This window comes from Bos taurus, chromosome 22, assembly GCF_002263795.3.
Source record: "Bos taurus isolate L1 Dominette 01449 registration number 42190680 breed Hereford chromosome 22, ARS-UCD2.0, whole genome shotgun sequence".
NCBI classification, from domain to species: Eukaryota; Metazoa; Chordata; class Mammalia; order Artiodactyla; family Bovidae; genus Bos; species Bos taurus.
The window spans coordinates 23463990-23484774 of record NC_037349.1 but is presented as its reverse complement, the minus strand read 5'-3'; the positions used below and the strand labels follow the sequence as shown (position 1 = coordinate 23484774).

Sequence of the window (20785 nt, the reverse complement as noted above, 5' to 3'; positions counted from 1 at the left end):
GCAAACTTTTCCTAGAACATGTCTTTAAATGCTGATGATACACTTGACATGTACATTCTGGTGTTTCAGGATTTAACAGGTCAGCTAGTTCCCTGGAATTCTGAGCATCTCCTGGTGCCACCTATAGGATTAGGTAATGTGGAATACAGAAGCAGACACGATTGTCATGATCCTTGCCATAATCCCCACTTCAGCTCTGTCAGCAAAGGGCCTGGGACATCAGTCACCTGTGGGCCACCACATTACTGGCTCAGTTAATCTGAAACTTGCAATTGTGATGGTTTGTAGCATAGCAAAAGAAATCTCTGCTATGGTCTTAAAAGATGTCTATTTTAGTCACAAGTCTAATTCCACTAGTTCTCTCTGTGGTCTTGAAATATATCCCTTGACTTTCCTGTGTCTTACTGTCCCTCTGTCTCCAAAAGAACTGAATTTTATCCTATATATGTTCAAACATTGTCAGAACTAACAAATGAGATTGTAGATAATGAATTGTTTGGGAAATGTAAAGAATTAAGCAAGTTGCATTTCTGCTATTGTATAGGTTTACTTCATTTTATTTCACTTCGTTTTACTTCACAGATGTTTCTTTTTATATTGGAGTGTAGTTGCTTTACATGGCTGTGTCAGTTCCTGCTGTACAGCAGAGCGAATGAGTTATATGTACACATATATCCCCTCTTGTTTGGATTTCATTCCCTTTTAGGGCATTACAGAGCACAAAGTAAAGTCCTCTGTGCCATACAGTAGGTTCTCATTAGTTATCTGTTTTTTTTTTTTTTTTATTTTATTACCTCCCTCCTCCCTCCCCATACCATCCCTCTGGGTCGTCCCAGTGCACCAGCCCCAAGCATCCAGCATCGTGCATTGAACCTGGACTGGCATCTCGTTTCATACATGACATTTCACATCATAGTAAAAAACATTTAAAAATGCATTATACACACACACACACACACACACACTCACATATATATATATATATATATATATATTTCAATCCCAGTCTCCCAATTCATCCCACACCTCCCTTCCCCCTTTGGTATCCATACATTTGTTTGTTTTCTATGACAGACTTTTCATTTTTTACAAATTGAAGGTTTGTGGCAACCCTAAGTTGAACAAGTTCTGTAGGTGTGGTTTTTCCAAAATCATTGGCTCTTTTATGTCTCTGTGTTGTATTTTTGTAATTCTCACAATATTTCAAACTTTTTCATTGCTATAATATTTGTTAGGGTGACCTGTGTTCAGTGATGTTTGATAGTACTTTGCAAAAAGATTACAACTCACTGAAGGCTCAGATGATGATAAGCATTTTTTAGCAGTAAAGTACTTCTTTAGTTTTAAGGTATGTACATTTTTTTTTCAATATAATGCTATCGCAAATTTAATGGACTGCAGTATGATCTAAACATAACTTTTATATACACTAGAAGACCAAAACATTCATTTGCATTGCTTTATTGTGGCTGTCGGGAACCAAACTCACAATACTCTGAATTATGCCTATACTTATAAGATGTATCCTTACTTAAAGTTAGATGCGAAAATGTGGCTCACTGGACCCAGGGTTACCTTTCTTATACATGTAAAAACCCTAGTACAGGGATTACTGCCAACTTTGAGTATCTGAAATCTGGCCAGGTCATACCAATATCATCTGATAGATAAAGTAGTTTCTTCAGCATGTGTCATTTAGCCTGTTAAGTTGTGTATGCCAACCTAATGCTTACATGCTTACCTCTCTGTTTTTACTTAGTCTTTCTCATTCTTGGATATTCAAAAGACTGCCAATCAGTCATCTTTTCTTTATGCATTTTGTAAACTTAGTAAAACTGTATCAAAAAGTCAGAAAAAAAAAAACTGTTTCAGGAAACGGCTTAAGCATTCTGATTGAAAACATGGATTCTGATATTACAGATTTTAATTTGACATCAGTGATCTGATGAAAGTCTTGTAGCCTCTTATTTTCAGTTAACGTCTTTGTCACTAGCACTTTGGGCCTCGAGTTCAGTCATGAAATTGTGGCTCCAGGAAACTTCTGACATTTCAAATTTCAGTTCAATTTAACTAATGTTTACATGAGTTGCTTCCAGAAAGTGAGGGACCTAAGTGAAGTCTACTATACCTGTATTCTTGGCACAGTAGCACTCAAGTTCAGTAGTCAGAGAAGAGAAAAGCAATTGAACCATTCTCATATGGGAAAAACAACATTTTAATATGTGAAAGAATGTGTAGTTGCTATGAGGCAGAAAAGAAACACATGCTTATTTGGTTGTTGAAGAGAGACCACTTATATTTCCCAGTCAGGAAAATGGCGTTCTTGCAGAAGGCAGTGGTTGAGATAAGCAGAGGTGGGAAGGGAATGCTGGGCAGACAGTGAGCTGGCCTTGGCTGGGGGACTCTGAGGGGAGCAGTGACTGTTTTCCCACATTATTGTAAACACACCTACTTAGCAGTATGAACCTGTTTTTAATTTTTTTATTGTGGTAGAAGTCACATAATGTATAACATACTATTTTTTTTTTTTTTAGATTTTTTCTGAATGTGGAAAAAGAGCACATTAAAAAAAAAATCTCTATTAAATTTGTTACAGTATTGTTTCTGTTACATGCTTTGGTTTCTTGGCCACAAGGCATATGGGATGGCAGAAGGCAAAAACCTGACCAGGGATCGAACTGGCACCTCCTGCTTTGAAAGGCAAAGTCCCAATCACTGGGGTGCCAGGGAGGTCCCAAAACATACTATTGTAACCATAGTTAACTGTACAGATCAGTGGCATTATGTACATTTACATTTTTGTACAATGCTCACCATCATCCTTCTCCAGAATTTTTCACTTTCCTAAACTGAAACTCTGTCCCCATTAAACACTAAGTCCTCACTTCCTGTCCCCACCCTCCCCACCCCTTCAGCCCCTTGCAGAAACTAACTACTGTGCTTTCTGACTCTATGAATTAGACTGTTCTAGGTACCTGGTATAAGTGGAATCAAACGGTATTTGTCTGCACCGAATGTATACTGGGATGTATACCTAATGTGTAATGCATATTAAGGTTAACTTAATACATGTCCTATAAATAAAAAATAGTTTTGTTAAGAGATACAAATAACACAAAGAATTTGACACAGAGCTTTCTACTGAAGCCCCATTGGGTGGGCAGAGCCTTCCCTTTGTGCCTTATCTTTGTATCACATGCTGGTTCTTGAGGGAATGAGGATGTATTGTATGAATAAGTTAATCACAGCTGCCCCTTTTAGCCTCCCTGAAATTTTGCAGAGTTCAACTTAAGGAATCCTCTCCCAAAATATAGATCAGCCTGGAAAGAAGAATGGAAAGCTAAGAATAGCTAACATGGAGTACTGCTTTGGAAGGAGTGGAATACTAGCTTGATACATTGTACTTAACTCTGAGAGACATGGGGGCTCACCAGGGCTTGTGTAGAAAGGAGGGGCCTGATTGAGAGATTCTATGAAAGGATTAATCTAGCAGTTGTGTGTGGATTGCTGTGGGGTGATGGTCAACCTCGGAGAAGGCAATGGCACCCCACTCCAGTACTCTTGCCTGGAAAATCCCATGGACGGAGGAGCCTGGAAGGCTGCAATCCATGGAGTCGCTAGAAGTCGGACAGGACTGAGCGACTTCACTTTCACTTTTCACTTTCATGCATTGGAGAAGGAAATGGCAACCCACTCCAGTGTTCTTGCCTGGAGAATCCCAGGGACGGGGGAGCCTGGTGGGCTGCCATCTATGGGGTCGCACAGAGTCGGACACGACTGAAGCGACTTAGCAGCAATGGTCAACCTGAAGCTGGCAAAATGAATGATCATATGTGTGTGTGTGTGTGTGGCTGCACTAGGTTTAGTTCTGATTCTCAAGACCTTCGTTATGGTGTGTGGACTCCAGGGCAAGTGGGCTCAGTAGTTGCAGTGCACGTGTTTAGTTGCCCCAAGGCATGCGGGATCTTACTTTCCCAACCAGGGATAGAATCCGCATTCTGTGCATTAGAAGGGAGAGTCTTAACCACTCACTGGACCTCCAGGGAAACCCCAAAATGAATGTTCCTAAGCCAATAGAGAAGTAATGTTGAAACAAGCATAGAAACAAACAAAAACAGGACTGGTATGCTGGTTGGATTTGCCCTTCCACTTGCAACAGGAAATGTAACCATTCTAGAGAAATCTGAGATCTGGGAGAGGGCATTGTATGAAGAGGGCATAAATATTAAGCTGAAAGAATGTTGTCATCTGATGTTCTTCTCTTCTCCCACCACCCAAGGAAAAGTTGTATTCTCTCAAGCACTGGGCATCAAACTCTACCTTTTACGTGGTTTTCACACATTTTATACTTTGCTATTGAAGGGTGTCTATGCTTCTGGGGATTAATCTTTCTTAGACTTTGGCTATTGTTTGAGCTCTTCATAAAATATGGTGATACCTTAACTTCTTTAAATATTATGCTCAGTTGTTCAGTCTTGTCCAACTCCTCTGACCATGGGGTTTTCCAGGCAAGAATACTGGAGTGGGTTGCCATTTCCTAATCCCAGCTTTATGTGCTATATATTTAACAAATAACTGAAATCAGTATCTTGTAATCCCCTATGAACAGTATTTTCATCTGCCCATAATAGTCCACTCATGCTGTGCTTTGTCCTTACTAGTTTGACCACACTCAACAGGCCGGATCATTCCTTGTCTTCCATCAAAATACTCAGATTGGCTAGTGTGTTTATGGTCTCCAGTACCATTCTCATGCTAACAAGAGCATGCAGCTAAGGGCCACTCCCCTGTCTTGATTTGTCTTCCTTTTAGATACCACAGCAGAGCTCCCAAGCTCAACTGCATGAGTAATATGAGCCTGGGGGACAGTAGGGATTGACAAAGACAATGGCAAACTGGAGACCTCTTGCGTGCTTTCCACTGGGAAGCTGGTACTTTGTTCTGCCAATTTTTTTCCTGATGGAATGAAAGCCTAATGTATTCAAACCTTTTAAAAGAGTGTTTCTCCAAACCTTTTAAAGGAGTGTTTGTCTAAGTGACATCTCTAAACCAGCAGTGACAGCATCACCTAGGAGCAGATTCTTGATCCCCATCTCAGTCTCCTGAATAAGAGACTCTGGGGGTGGGACCCAGCCATCTGTGTGATAACAAGCCCTTCTAATGATTCTGGAGCTCACTCCACCTGGGACCCACTGGAGTAGTATGTGAATCTCCCTGATTCCTCTTAAGCACTGAGAATTGAGAACCGTGTTTGAGCTTCAGGAAAACCTCAGTATCTAAATGCATATTTGGTTTTCAAAATTTCTAAAGCAGGTGATCAGGTAAGATCTAAATCAAACCTCTTATGATTATACAGTGGAAGTGACAAATAGATTTAAGGGACTAGATCTGATAGAGTGCTTGATGAACTATCAAAATTCTCCAAGCCAGGCTTCAGCAATACATGAACCATGAACTTCCAAATGTTCAAGCTGGTTTTAATAAAGGCAGAGGAACCAGAGATCAAATTGCCAACATCTACTGGATCATCGAAAAAGCAAGAGAGTACCAGAAAAACATCTACTTCTGCTTTATTGACTATGCCGAAACCTTTGACTGTGTGGACCACAATAAACTGGAAAATTCTGAAAGAGTTAGGAATACCAGACCACCTGACCTGCATCATGAGAAATCTGTGTGCAGGTCAAAAAGCAACATGGAACAACAGACTGGTTCCAAGTAGGAAAAGGAGTACGTCAGTGCTGTATATTGTCACCCTGCTTATTTAACTTATGTGCAGAGTACATCATGAGAAATGCTGGGCTGGATGAAGCACAAGTTGCAACCAAGATTGTGGGGAGAAATATCAATAACCTCAGATATGCAGATGACACCACCCTTATGGCAGAAAGTGAAGAGGAACTAAAGAGCCTCTTGATGAAAGTGAAAGAGGAGAGTGAAAAAGTTGGCTTAAAACTCAACATTCAAAAAACAAAGATCATGGCATCCAGTGCCATCACTTCATGGCAAATAGATGGGGAAATAGTGATTATTTGGGGGGGGGGTGGCTCCAAAATCACTGCAGATGGTGACTGCAGCCATCAAATTAAAAGAGGCTTACTCCTTGGAAGAAAAGTTATTACCAACCTAGACAGCATATTAAAAAGCAGAGACATTGATTTCCCACAAAGGTCCGTCTAGTCAAGGCTATGGTTTTTCCAGTAGTCATGTATGGATGTGAGAGTTGGACTATAAAGAAAGCCGAGCACCAAAGAATTGATGCTTTTGAACTGTGGTGTTAGAGAAGACTTGAGAATCCCTTGGACTGCAAGGAGATCCAACCAGTCCATCCTAAGGGAGATCAATCCTGAGTGTTCATTGGAAAGACTGATGCTGAAGCTGAAACTCCAACACTTTGGCCACATGATGTGAAGAGCTGACTCATTTGAAAAGACCCTGATGCTGGGGAAGATTGAAGGCAGGAGGAGAAGGAGGCAACAGAGGATGAGATGGTTGCATGGCATCACTGACTCAATGGACATGAATTTGGGTAAACTCCGGGAGTTGCTGATGGAGAGGGAGGCCTGGCATGCTGCTATCCATGGGGTCGCACAGTCAGACATGACTGAGCGACAACTGAACTGAACTGAAAGTAGGTGAAGCCATAAAAGACACACACATTTGTATCAGCTAAATCCATCCCTTGTGCCACCACTTTCCTGCCTATACTCAAAAGTCTGAACATGCTAACAAAAAAGATGCTTCTCTGTCTAAAAACCACAGGGCCTCTTCCCTTGAAATATGCAAATTTGCTGACTCTAGGCCTAGGCATTATTTCTCAGACTTTTTTACTGCTCCATTACTGAGAGCACAGGAGAGTTAGCATCTGCCTCTGGGTATGTGGGCACATACCCTAAAGTAATCCACTCCGAAGTACAAGATTTTGTCCAAACCTTTCCATTTACCTTTAAATTTGTATGATTTATACAAATACTCTTATACATTCATTTCTGGCTTTTTTTTTTTTTTTTTTGTCCAAGCAACATGTTAAATTGCCTTTGAGTTACATTCCTAAATTTCCACCTATGAATATTTAAAGAAAATGTATAATCAGAAAAATGTCCAATTTCCTAATAAACTAGAAATAAACAAGAAGTCACCCATAAAATGGATGATATTGTAAGCCATACACAAGAGCAATATCAAGAGCTGTACATATAACTGTAAAATACTCTTTTTCCCATCTTCCTTCCCACACCTCCACTGCTAAATCTGAGCTAGTGAAGAGCATATTCTAAAAACATCATTGAATGTAGCAACTGGTCAGAAGGATTAGTCAGGAGGCTTATTTATAGAAATGCTTGCCACAGGTTTGAACAGTTTTAGCACTGGGTCTTATCTAATTCTTGCCTCAGATGGTCACCATTTCATTTCCCCTATATCACTTTTGCAAAGATGGCAAAAAGGTTTGACTTCATGTCCCAACATGAATTGATTGGCGGCAACAGCCTGAAGCGCTGTGTGAACCTGTCTGGCATGGTCAGTTCTCAGTGTCTGCCATGGGAGGAGGTGTAGCAAGTGCTGGTCCAAATGATAGATACATGCCATCCCTACTCTGCTCAGCCTAATGAATAATGGAAACAGTGTCTGAACCTGGGAAGTCCTGCTTGATGATGAGCACCTGTCTAAACAAGGTTCTCTGGGCCTCAGAGCATCTATCACAGGGGTCCTTTTAGCCAGAGCCATGTCAGCACACCAAGTTGTCAAGGGCTGGGGCCAATTTAGGGGTTCAGTTCAGTTCAGCAACTCAGTCGTGTCCAACCCTCTGCAACCCCATGGACCGCAGCACACTGGGCCTCCCTGTCCATCACCAACTCCTGGAGTTTACCCAGACTCATCTCCATTGAGTCGGTGATGCCATCCAACCATCTCATCCTCTGTTGTCCCCTTCTCTTCCTCCCCTCAATATTTCCCAGCATCTAGTTATACTGTTTAAATGTGTAAATAAGGAAAACTGATCTCTTCTAGCTCCAAATTAAATTAAATTCTGAGAGTAACATATAGCTGTCTAATGAACCAGCTCTTCTGAATATGGCAGCTACCCCCATCATCCCCTTTCTTCCCACATATCAAATGTGTGACTGTGATCCAGGCATGTAATTTCTCTAGACTTCAGCTTCTTGATCTGTAAAATTGCAGGGGTTGATCTTAGGTCCCTTTCAGATTTAAAACTTTGAGGACTAAGAAAGGGATCTTTGAAAACTGACATTTTTGCTACCCCTTGGGACATGACTCAGAATGTCGTGAAGTATAATACAACTCTAGAAAGAAATTAGACAGCATCAAGAACAAGAGCATTCATCCTGAGGCCTCTAATCAGAGGCTTAATTTGCTCAATGAGTACCTGAATTTGAAAATTGTTTGATTGATGTCTTCTCTTAAAAATAATAGCCAAATACCCTTTGCTGTTGGCCCAAAGATAGGGAAAAGGAACCAATTAAGAGAGTCTTATTTCATAGTTAATTCCCCAAAGATTTAGATGCTACAGGTTAGAAAACCACCACTAGGTCCTTCTGCCTTAATAGCTATCACATTCTAACCAGTCTCATTATTTTTCAGTTGAGCATCAGAGACTTCCCAGTCTATTAAATATTATATTCCAAGTATCTGTTTACCCAGTTGATACAAATTGCCAATGGGACAGGAACTGTCTGTCACTTCCAGAGCAATTAGTGTATGAAAACTTATCAAAAGAAATCTGTCAAGTTTGAATAAGGATAAATATTTCATGTAAGTCCCTAAGGAAATCACACTGAATGGGATATATTTTTTTGCAGCATATAAGAGTTTATTTTGTTTTATTAACTTGGCTTTATTTTTTCAGAATGTGAATAGCATTTCATGCAACCCACTGAATTAATGTTTTGCTCTGATAAAAATAGACTTTAGTTCTTAGGGGAAAACGGCATCATTTGGTGAGTCATATAACACTAACTCTTTACTTTCAAATTTCAAAAGCTCTTACTGCTTCCAGGAGGGAGCACTGGAAGGGGGAGCTTCCTTGGTGGCTCGGATTATAAAGAATGCGCCTACCAATGCAGGAGACCAGGGTTCAGTCCCCGGGTCAGGAAGATGTCCTGGAGAAGGAAATGGCAACCCACTCCAGTATTCTTGCCTGGAGAATTCCATGGACAGAGGAGCCTGGCGGGCTACAGTCCATGGAATCGCAGAGTTGGACTTGAATGAGCGACTAAGCGGCCGGAAGGGGAATGTACCTAGAAGGCCTAAGATACAGTGTGGTTTGCCACTTTCTGACTCTCCACTCTCATCCTTTCTAGGCCTTAGAACTGTCGTATGTGTTGTTTGGTTGTTGGGTTTTTTTAATTATTTATTTAATTTTTATTGCGGTATATTGTTGGTTTACAGTTTGTGTTAGTTTCTGCTGTACAGCAAACTGAATCAGCTATACATATACATATATCCATTTAGGTCCCCGCAGAGCACTTAGTTCCCTGTGCTGTGCAGTTGGCTCTTATTAGTGATCTGTTTTACACATAGGATGAATCTCCCACTTCATCCTACTCCCCCTTTCCCTCTTGGTATCCATATGTTTGTTCTCTATGTCTGTGTCTTTCTCTCTTCTTTATAAATAAGATCACCTACATCAATTTTTTTCAGGTTTTTTTTTTTTTTTTTCAGATTCCAGGTGTACGTATTAATATGCAATATTTATTTTTTTCTTTCTGACTTACTTAAAGTCTGTAAAATGTCCATCAGCTGAGGAACAGATAAAGGAGTAGTGGTACATATGTACAATGGAATAGTACTCAGCCATAAAAAGGAATGAAATTAGTCATTTGTAGAGACATGGATTGTTGTTGGTTTTTTTTTAAACAACATTTATGCTATGGTTAAAATCATGAAAACCTACAGGCATATAGGTTAGAATTGAAAATATATTCTAAATGATAGCTATCTTTCTGTTGAGGTATTAGAATTTCTAGGGAGTTTTAAGATTTTATAAACTTATTTTTTACCTTTTTAATACCCATTTATCCCAGTCTATCAGCCCCCGCTGACAATTGCCAATCTGTTCTTCATACCCACAACTTGGTTTCTTGGTCTAATTTTTAGAGTCCACATATAAGTGAGATCATATGAGATTTGTCTTTATTTGTCTTACTTATTTCACTCAGCATAATGCCCTCAAGGTCTATGCACATTGTTCCAAATGGCAAGATTAAATTATTTGTAATGGCTGAATAATATTCCACTCTCTCTGTGTGTAAGTGTATGTATGTATATGTATTGTTATATTTATATATGATTTGTTTATCCTTTCATCCACCAATGGACGCTTAGGTTGTTTCTGTATCTTGGCTGTTTTAAATGATCCTGCAGTGAACATGAGGATGCAGATATTTCTTCAGGTTAGTGTTTTAGGTTTTTTCAGGTAAATACCCTGAAGTGGAATTGCTGGATGATATGGAAGTTCCATTTTAATCTTTTGAAGAATTTCCATGCTGTTTCCCTTGTGGCTGTAATGATTTACATTCCCAGCAACAGGTTTCCCTTCTCTCTATGTCCTCACCATTGCTTGCTATTTGCTGTCTTTTTGATAATAACCAGTCTGACAGGTGTGAGATAATATCTCATTGTGGTTTTGATTTGCATCCCCCTGATAATTAGCTATATTGATACATGTCTTCTTTGGAAAAATGTCCGTTCAGATCTCTGCCCATATTTTTTAATCAGCTTTTTTTCTTTTTTTTTATGCTGGTAATCTGTAGGAGTTCTTCATATTTTGAATATTAACACTATATCTTATATATGATTTGCAAATATTCTCTTCTGTTCAATAGGTTGCCTTTTCATTTTATTGATGGTTTCATTCACTGTGCAATTTTTTTGTTTGTTTATTTGTTTTTTAGTTTGATGTAGTCCCACCTGCTTATTTTAGTTTTTGGTGTCAGATTCAAAAAATCATGTCCAACACCCATGTCAAGGACCTTACTCCCATTTTTTTTTTTGTAGGAGTTTATGGTTTCAGATATAATGCAAATCTTTCATCTATTTTGAGTTAACATTCGTGTATAGTACAAGGTAGCCATCCAGTTTCATTCTTTTGCCTATGGCTGTTTTCCCAGCACTACTTACTCAATTATTGTCCTTTCCCTGTGGTATGTTCTTGGCACCTTTGCAGTAACTTAACTGAGCATATTTTTATAGGTTTATATCTGGGTTCTTTATTCTGTTTCATTGATACATGCGCCTGTTTCTATGCTAATGCCAAACTGTTTTAATTACTGCAGCTTTGTAGTGTAGTTTGAAATTTTTGAGTGTGATACCTTCAGCTTTTTTCTTCTTTCATATCCTTAAAATTAAGAGAGAAGTGATCTGTTGGGTAATTTTTATCCTTACTACACATTTCTTCCTACTTTGATGTCTGCATTATCATTACATTATATTATTCATGCCCTTTCCTAATTTTTGTGGACAAATAAAAGTACAGTATTCCAGGTAGTGCTATTTGCTGTGAAGAAAAATAGATCAATAAAGATTAATTAATATCATGTTTAGAAATTTTCCCCCTTCAAGGGTCTCAACATTTAGCTCAACATGATCTCAACAGTGAACCAGCCGAGATTCTTTGGCTGACCTTCACACTTTAGGACTAACAGTGTTTTACAAATGTTGTATGTTGAACTGATGTTAGTTAGGATCCTTAGCACAATCCATTTGATACTTGTGTTTGGAACTATGGTTTGTTCCTTTATCTACAGCATTGAAAATGGTTACAGTATTATATTACTATTACAATTTGGGAAACTTATTACAACTTTAATTCAACATTTTCTTGTTTTCTGTTGTTTAATGTAACTTAATGGCTTTCCTGAGAACAGAAGTAATAGAGCTAATAATTTTTATATTATACTTACTGTTTCTTGAGTTGAAATTGCATTAGTTCAGCATTTCCCAACCTCTATTTGTGATGTATAGTAGATGTTCTATAAAAAGAGTGTGTGGATGAAGGATTTGAGAGGCACTTCTACATCAAGTAAGTTTGCATGACTTAAGTAGTCTGTAAGAAATTTGAGGCACATTGGCATTTTAAAAGTCTCTTGCAGGTCTTGAAAGGAGAAATTTTTAAATCTATTAAACTTTATTTAATCCCATTCTTCTCAAAGTCTTCTGGTCACATAAAGTTTTTAAATTTGAGATAGGTAGAGGGTAGAGAATTTCTATTCTATTCTATTCTATTCTATTCCTGCAGAATATGTTTATGGTTGCCTGTATTTCCTGCTAAAGTTCAGTTCAGTTCAGTCGCTCAGTCGTGTCTGACTCTTTGAGACCGCATGAACTGCAGCATGCCAGGCCTCCCTGTGCATCACCAATTCCCAGAGTTCACCCAGACTCACGTCCATCGAGTCAGTGATGCCATCCAGCCATCTCATCCTCTGTCGTCCCCTTCTCCTCCTGCCCCCAATCCCTCCCAACATTAGAGTCTTTTCCAATGAGTCAACTCTTCGCATGAGGTGGCCAAAGTACTGGAGTTTCAGCTTTAGCATCATTCCTTCCAAAGAAATCCCAGGGCTGATCTCCTTCAGAATGGACTGGTTGGATCTCCTTGCAGTCCAAGGGATTCTCAAGAGTCTTCTCCAATACCACAGTTCAAAAGCATCAATTCTTCGGCGCTCAGCCTTCTTCACAGTCCAACTCTCACATCCATACATGACCAAAGGAAAAGCCATAGCCTTGACTAGCCGGACCTTTGTTGGCAAAGTAACGTCTCTGTTTTTGAATATGCTATCTAGGTTGGTCATAGCTTTCATTCCAATGAGTAAGCGTCTTTTAATTTCATGGCTGCAGTCACCATCTGCAGTGATTTTGGAGCCCAAAACAATAAAGTCTGCCACTGTTTCCACTGTTTCCCCATCTATTTCCCATGAAGTGATGGGACCGGATGCCATGATCTTAGCTTTCTGAATGTTGAGCTTTAAGCCAACTTTTTCACTCTCCACTTTCACTTTCATCAAGAGGCTTTTGAGTTCCTCTTCACTTTCTGCCATAAGGGTGGCGCCATCTGCATATCTGAGGTGATTGATATTTCTCCCGGCAATCCTGATTCCAGCTTGTGCTTCTTCCAGTCCAGCGTTTCTCATGATGTACTCTGCATATAAGTTAAATAAGCAGGGTGACAATATACAGCCTTGACATACTCCTTTTCCTATTTGGAACCAGTCTGTTGTTCCATGTCCAGTTCTAACTGTTGCTTCCTGACCTGCATACAGATTTCTCAAGAGGCAGATCAGGTGGTCTGGTATTCCCATCTCTTTCAGAATTTTCCACAGTTTATTGTGATCCACACAGTCAAAGGCTTTGGCATAGTCAATAAAGCAGAAGTAGATGTTTTTCTGGAACTCTCTTGCTTTTTCCATGATCCAGCAGATGTTGGCAATTTCATCTCTGGTTCCTCTGCCTTTTCTAAAACCAGCTTGAACAACAAGCAGTGAAACCAAAATTCTTATAATCAAACAACATGATAATTGTTGTTTGATATTTTTACTTTAAAAATGATTAACTTTCAGTGATTCAGATGTGCTTATGACTCAGAGAACTTTCACGTAACTTGAACCTCACTACATGCCTGTATCACATTTATGATTATCCCCATTTGCTGGATTAAGTTGAAACTAAGTCAGAGTGTTTAAATGGATTTCTTTATGAAATACAGTTTTGAATTTTGGTCTTCTGGTCTTTTTTTAGGAAAATAACAAAGTGAATGTCTTTTATCCTGGTATCCATGGTTCCTGCAACTTCCTAGTTACCAACTATGCATCTTCTACAAAATTCAGAAAGTTTTGTGGCACTAGCCAGTAGCATTAGTTTTAAAAAATGTCTTCAGGGAAAAAAATATGTATATAGTTTATATATTTGATTATAACTCTCCTTGGAGAGATATGGGTTGATTAATATTTTGCTGATAAATTACTTTCTAACTTATACCTTGTGACTTTGGATATGTTAATTTATTCCTAAAACTCTCTTATAATTAATTACGAGATAGGCAATGTTCTCTTCACTGTTCATGTGAGAATATTTTTGAGAGGCTTGGTGATTACTTGCTCTGCCTGAAACTGACATGCCAAATTGAGAGAGGAGTACATTGCACTGTGCTATTTGTTGAATCTCCTGTTTTTGTGGCAAAATTGGTACATGACATTGTATTTCTTCACAACCTATTAGAGGGGCCATTCCTTCCCCCAAATTGTAGTTTCTTGAGAAAGTAACTAGCTTGCTGGGAAGAGCTTGCTTATTTACAGTGGATATCCTCTTGATATCAGCATGGGGTTACTTATAATTACATGCATATGCGTAAATAAAATGATTAGCTATTCTCATATAAACATAATTGTATCTCTCTAAAATAATGCATGCAGAAATGTTATAATCCAGCAATAAAAGGAAAGCAATCTACATGACCCCCTCCTTTGTATGTAAACAGTGGATCATTAAGATGGAATATGTTCCCTGTCACACATTCAGTTATTGAGGTCAATTACAACTGAGGACTCATTGAAGTGTTAAACAACAAAGTGCCTTTTCCAATAATTAGCATTCTGTGTACAAAGCTGAAGTGACCTTTCTGCCATTTTCCAAGGACAATCCATGCATTTAGAATTTAGCCAAGAATCATATTGAAGAGCAGCACACAAGAACTCAGTCAACTAGTTCGGAAACCACAGGCTCCCTTTGCATCTAGTTGTTCCCCCTCCTGCCTAAAATAACTTGAGAAAATAAAACAGGGCATGTTGGCTAATCAGTGCCCATGGCTGCTATATCACTTCTCCAGCTTTGAACAAATCTGAAGATCACACTTTAAAGAGAGGAATCATGAAATGCCTGGAGCTAAAGAAGTTTGATTTCCTCAGAGCACAATAGTTCACTGCAGCAAATCATTTAAACTCGCTGTCACTTAGGTTTCTTTTCTGAAATTGAAAGCATGGGTTAATGTGCTCATTCACAAAACATTCACCTAATTCTCCAGAAAAATGAGAATTTTCAAAGGAACATTTTCAAGTATGACTGCCTATTACATTCTTCCCATTGGCATTCTGTGTTGGATAAGTATTTGTGAAAAGGTTGCTCTTTGATGGCTACTTTATACAGATATAATAATTTTTTCAGCTAATTTTTTAACACATTATTGATCAGGGGATTGTTTCAGACTAATGCCTATGGCTGTAATACATTTCTAGTCAATAATGTGTTAAAATGCAGATTTGCATTTATGGGACCAGCCAACTAATCATTGTATTATATTTAATGAGTATTTGCTACAATATTAAATCACCATCTCACTAAAATAATGGGGAAAGAGTTCAACATCACAAGTGAAAAAGGAGTAAGAATATGCATCAATAGTAAGGCACTGGGGAAAGACTAGATTGAGAATCAGGAATTATTCTGTCTCTAGCTGTGGCTGAGTTTGGATTAGACAGTCTGATCCTCTGTGTCAGAATTTCTCAGTTAATGGAAACCTATAAACTATACTGGAAACCATAAAGTGCTGTGTGAGTATGTTGCACCATGATATACTATTATGATTATTGCATGTCAGATGAAAGGAGTCATATGAGTAGTTTCCAGGGTATATCAAGACTGTGGACTCTGTGTGTCTGTAGTTTGAGCTTTAGCTCTGTAAGTATTATATGGTGCTTAGCCATGCTTAGTGAACTATAATGCTTATTCCCTGATTTAAAGAGATTGGACTTCTCCATCAGTGATCAGTGTACCTTCTAGTTCTATAGAAATAAAATCTTATTGACTGATGGTAGGAAGACTGGTAAAATGATTTAGGAGACTGTTATTTTTTCCTGTTGATATTTAGCAGGCTGAAAAAGGATCATTGGGCAACAGTGTGAATTTTTAACTTGACCAGTTCTTTCATGAATACAGTAAAGTTCTTATAAAAGACATGTTTATAATGATGATTCCTTTTGCTTTCAGAGCTCAGCTATGCCTGGATTTTCAATGAATACCCCTCCTATCAGGATAATCGCCGCTTCGTTTCTCAAGAGACTGGGAATCTATATATTGCCAAAGTAGAAAAATCAGATGTTGGAAATTATACTTGTGTGGTTACAAATACAGTGACAAACCAAAAAGTCCTGGGACCACCCACACCACTGATATTGAGAAACGATGGTGAGTTTTCTAAGGGATTTTCAGAATTATTTTTTGTGCTCATAGGTTGAGTTTGGGAAGTTATGTTATTGGCACACAAAGCTTAACTGTCTCAATTACATTTAAGAAAAATTGAATGTTTTTACATTCACTACCTATATTTTCTACACTTGTGTAAGAAATAAACCCATGAATCCACTTTGCAAGACTTACTAGAAATATAATTTCTAATTTCATCCTCAACGCAATGTGAGTCCATTTCTTCACACTTAAATTGTGTACACAGACAAAATGAAGTAGAAGGTTGATCAAATTAGCTTATCAGTCAGCTCTATGTAATTTAGTTTTCAGTGTCCAGAAGCAAGTTTTAAGTTATCCAAATATGTTCTGGGTGTGTGGTATTGAAGACATAATTCCAACCACAGTGAAATGTAGAAATGTCAAGTCTTACTGGAGATAGTTTTATGTTCCCACATTTTTGTGAGAATATTTCAAGAAAATAGATGAATTTCACCTTACTTACTCAGATGGATGACATGACAGTGTATGGTGATTCATCATGTGCTTTTTGAAGACAGTCTTACCAATTTGTATGCCAGACTTTAATAACATCATGCCTTTTCCCCACTGTGAGTCTTTTTATGTATTCTGTTCCCTCTTCTTGAAATACGCTTCATTCTCTTGGTCCCTTGACTAACTTACACTGATCCTTCCAGCTTCTTCAAATATATTGCTTTCTCCAGGAGATCACCTGTCTCACCGGCTCCACCCAACTGTGCTGTCAGGTCCTTCTCAAATCAACTCTGCAGAGAAGGGATGGTCATCCTTAAAGCATAGGCCAAATTGTGGAATGTGGGGGCAAAAAATACGGATTTCAGTCATTCAATTACTTTTTCATGCATTTAACATACGTTTATTTAGCACTTGCTATGTGACAGCACTACTTTGGGAGCAGTGAACAAAAACCACAAACCCCTCCTCGTGGCATTTAAGTTCTGCAAAGGATTTAGGTAAAAACAAACAAATAAACCTAAACAAAATGCCAAATGCAGTTATTTTAGATAGTAATAAATAAAGGAGTATGCTGACACAGAGACTCTGTGGGGGCAGAAAGATTAATTTAGATAGGGTTGTCATGCAAAACCTTTCTGAGGGGGTGACATGAACTGATGCCCGAATGATAAGAAGTTGGTCCTGTGAAAGTCAGAGGGAGGAGCATTTCAGACTGAGTTAGCATCACATGCAAAGGCCCTGAGGGCTAGAAATAAAATTACTGGCATGTTCAGAGAGCAAAGAGAATATGAGCCTCATGGAGCATAATGACCAGTGTAGAGGGTGGTTTGAGTTGATGTTGGAGACTGGATTTTATTTCAAGTGCAGTGAGAAGCCAATAGAGGGTTTTATATAACAGAATTATGTATATTTTTTTAAAAAAAGATTGCTTAGCTACTGTGTGGCAAGTGGACTTTTAAGAAAAGCAAGAGTCAAAACTGGAAGTCCACTTAAAGACTGTTGCTGTAATTCAGTCAGTCGCTGATGGCAGCTTGAATTAGCAGGTGGCCCTGGAGAGAAGAGAAGGTTGTGGAGACAGGACATCATTTGCAGGTGGAGCTGCCAGGACTTGCTGACACCTGGGATGTGAGAGGTGGTGGAAGAGAAAATCAAGGATGACACATGGGTTTCTAGCATGGCAGCTGGATGGTTGGAAATGCCATTTACTGAAATGGTTTTACTGAATGGGTTTACAAGGGAGCATCAGAATTACTTTAGTCTTTATTACAAAGCATGACTTCTCCCCTGGCAAAAGAAAGAATTGTTTATTTGGTGCTTCTTAGTCTATCATAATATTCCATCTCTCTATCATAATATGCATCTGGTCTATTCATATTACCCAATGCCATGTGATCAAACTCACACCACGGCTTTCATCCGGTTTGGTATAAGGGCCCAGCACAGTGCTTGCCACATGGCAAATGCTAAATGGATATGTTGCATTAAGCTGAGTTATATTAAATAAAACTGAAAAATCTCATGATTTTAACAAGAAACATAGGCAAGGGATCTATTCTTTCAGAAGCTATCAGTGCTATCTCTCTGGACCTAAGGATAAAAATTCTGTTTCAACATATGTGTTTCAGGGACATTTTGTACAAAATTATTTTAAAAATATAGCCCCTCTGGCCTTTGCCCATAATACACTTATGCCAAAATGTCTGTTCAGTCTGTTCAGTTTAGTTGGTATGTCAAGGAGACAATATAATCGAATATTGACTCTGATGCACTAAGACACAGCCCAGGAGAAATATCACCCAGAGTAGCTGCTTCAGAAAGAAAGAACAGACGTTCAGGAACACGGGAAGTCCTCAGCCTGGCCAAACACTGCCTTCTGCTTATCTTTTGGATTTATCTCGACTTGCCTAGTATATCTTCATACAGATGACAGATGTTTTTTATGAGAATACTTTATCACAAAATTAACAAGCTAAGGATCTCATTCTTCAGCAATTAATGCCCATTCATTCCTAATTTCCATGAAAGTTGTTGGTGAAAATTCATAATATATCTTTCCCATTTAGGCAGCAGTACATAAAATGGATACTCAAACTGCATTACTAGGCTCAAAATAGATTATTTCTTTACCTCTTTTGTGGAGGTAAGAGAAAAGGGGAAATATAAATCAAGAAAACATTGCAAAACAAAGATGACATTCTTGTGAAAATGTATGCTGTGGGAGTAAAATCAATGAAATTATCATTCTGCGCAATCTGGTAGTTAGTGACTGTATATTAGACTGGTGAGCACAAGGTGAGTATGGAGTTTGCACAAGCATCTTGGTAATTGAAGCTCACTCAGAATTTCATATCCTCCTTCTGTCTCTGAAATATGAATAAGCAAGGCAAGGGAGCTTGTTGCCTGCACTGCACTAATTGACATGGCTTACCATTTCCCTAGCAAAGTGCAGATGTAGACAAATGTAGCTTAAAGAACTAGATATCCTCAATACTCAGGTTATTTTTTTTTCTAGAGTTTTAGCTGAGCAATCTAGACTGGGACTGTTTCCAGCCCTAAAGGTTACAGTGAGTCAGAAAAAAGTGGACAACTCCTGTCAACCCACGTTCCAGTTGGAAATCGAGGGCGATGTGTCCCATGTTGATCCCACTAACCCTCTTTAGGTCCTAACCCCTAATACACTGAGGTTCTGCAAGGGTTTTGTACTTGCTGTTCCTTTTTCCTCAACTCTTCACATGCCTCACGCCTTCCTACATCTCAGATCAATGACTGAAATGTAGACCAGGGAAGTGTAGAGGTGAGCCGGGTTCCCTGAGTGGAATCCAGCCCCGCCGTTTATCAGGGATGTGACCTTGAACATCAGTTGAACAACTTCACTGTGCTGTGTCATCATCAGTCAAATGAGGGTAGCAATACCTACCTCAGAGCTCACTCTGTGTGTGAAATTATGTGTAAAGTGCTTTGAACAGTGACAAAACAGCAGTACAGCATCAAGAACTTCCCTAAGATATGCTCCACAAATTATGCTTTAAAAAAAACAGATTATACAGAGTAAGTGGATAACATTATCCTTGTTTTAAAAATGTTTGTGGATAATGATAGAGAAAATGGAAATCCAACTCTACATAATGCTAACAGTCATAAACCTTAAAGCAGTCAACTTTTAGTAGTAAAATGTTCAGTTCTTAATTTTTTTTCTTTCTGCTTCTCTGTGTTTTCTCATTTTTATGCAATGATTAGAGACTGTTCAATTTTTTTTTTAATGTTTGGTAAAAGGGATAACTACAGATTACTGGACCTAAAAGGCACTTAGAGATCCCCCAATTTATTCTTATTCTTCCAGAAAGAAGGAAACTAAGAATGAGAGAAATAAGTCAAAACAGCAGTGGGATCAAATTCTTGGCCCCCAGTCACCATACTATTTAACTGAGGTTCAGAAAAGCTTTTTGGGTCTCTAGATTCACCTATTTATGTTGTGATTTTTGAAATTTTTATTTTGGGAATTCTAAATAACTATATATTATGTGTAGTGTTCATCTCTAGAAAGTAGTATAAAACTGAGAGCTAGACAAATATGAGAGAATTTTATACCAGAGTTTTTATTTATTTATCTAGATATTTTAAAATTTGCTTGAAACAATAAAATAACCTATCATATGGGAGAGGGCACCTGTTGCTTGGGTACCGTGAAAGAAAAATATTTCATTGAGAAAAATAGATCATAATTATTTTTTTTACCAGAGATACTAAACTAGTCCATGGATCAATATTAGCCTAATTGCTTGTTATTAATGACCATGAGTTTGCTCTATCGTGTGCTTCCTACACAGATTGTAAAGAACTGTACCTCTTATTTCCATAAACAAAGGTAATAGGCTACCCATACCAAAGTAGCATAACTATGAAAGAAATCATAGATTTATGTAATAATCATAATAGCTATATTTTTTTTCTGTCTTTAGTCATCACCCCTAACTTGCTCTAAAATGGCTAAAGATGGGAAAAAACTAGCAGAGATTAGGACAGTCTTGGGAAAATGAGATAATGTCTGCGAGGTTGTTTATGTACTTTATATGCACAGGTACATAACTGAGCATGAAAAATTACT

The 20785-nt window shown here is 38.4% G+C and overlaps 1 protein-coding gene across 3 annotated transcripts in view; it reads left to right on the top strand.

The window, feature by feature from the left end:
- CNTN4 (contactin 4) overlaps window positions 1-20785 on the top strand; it is a 1027736-nt gene that overhangs the window by 795120 nt on the left and 211831 nt on the right. For all 3 annotated transcript variants that reach the window (XM_005222675.5, XM_005222673.5, XM_059880036.1), the window contains one exon: window positions 15991-16188. In XM_005222675.5, coding sequence (XP_005222732.1) covers window positions 15991-16188 — 198 coding nt within the window. The remainder of the gene's footprint in view (window positions 1-15990; window positions 16189-20785) is intronic.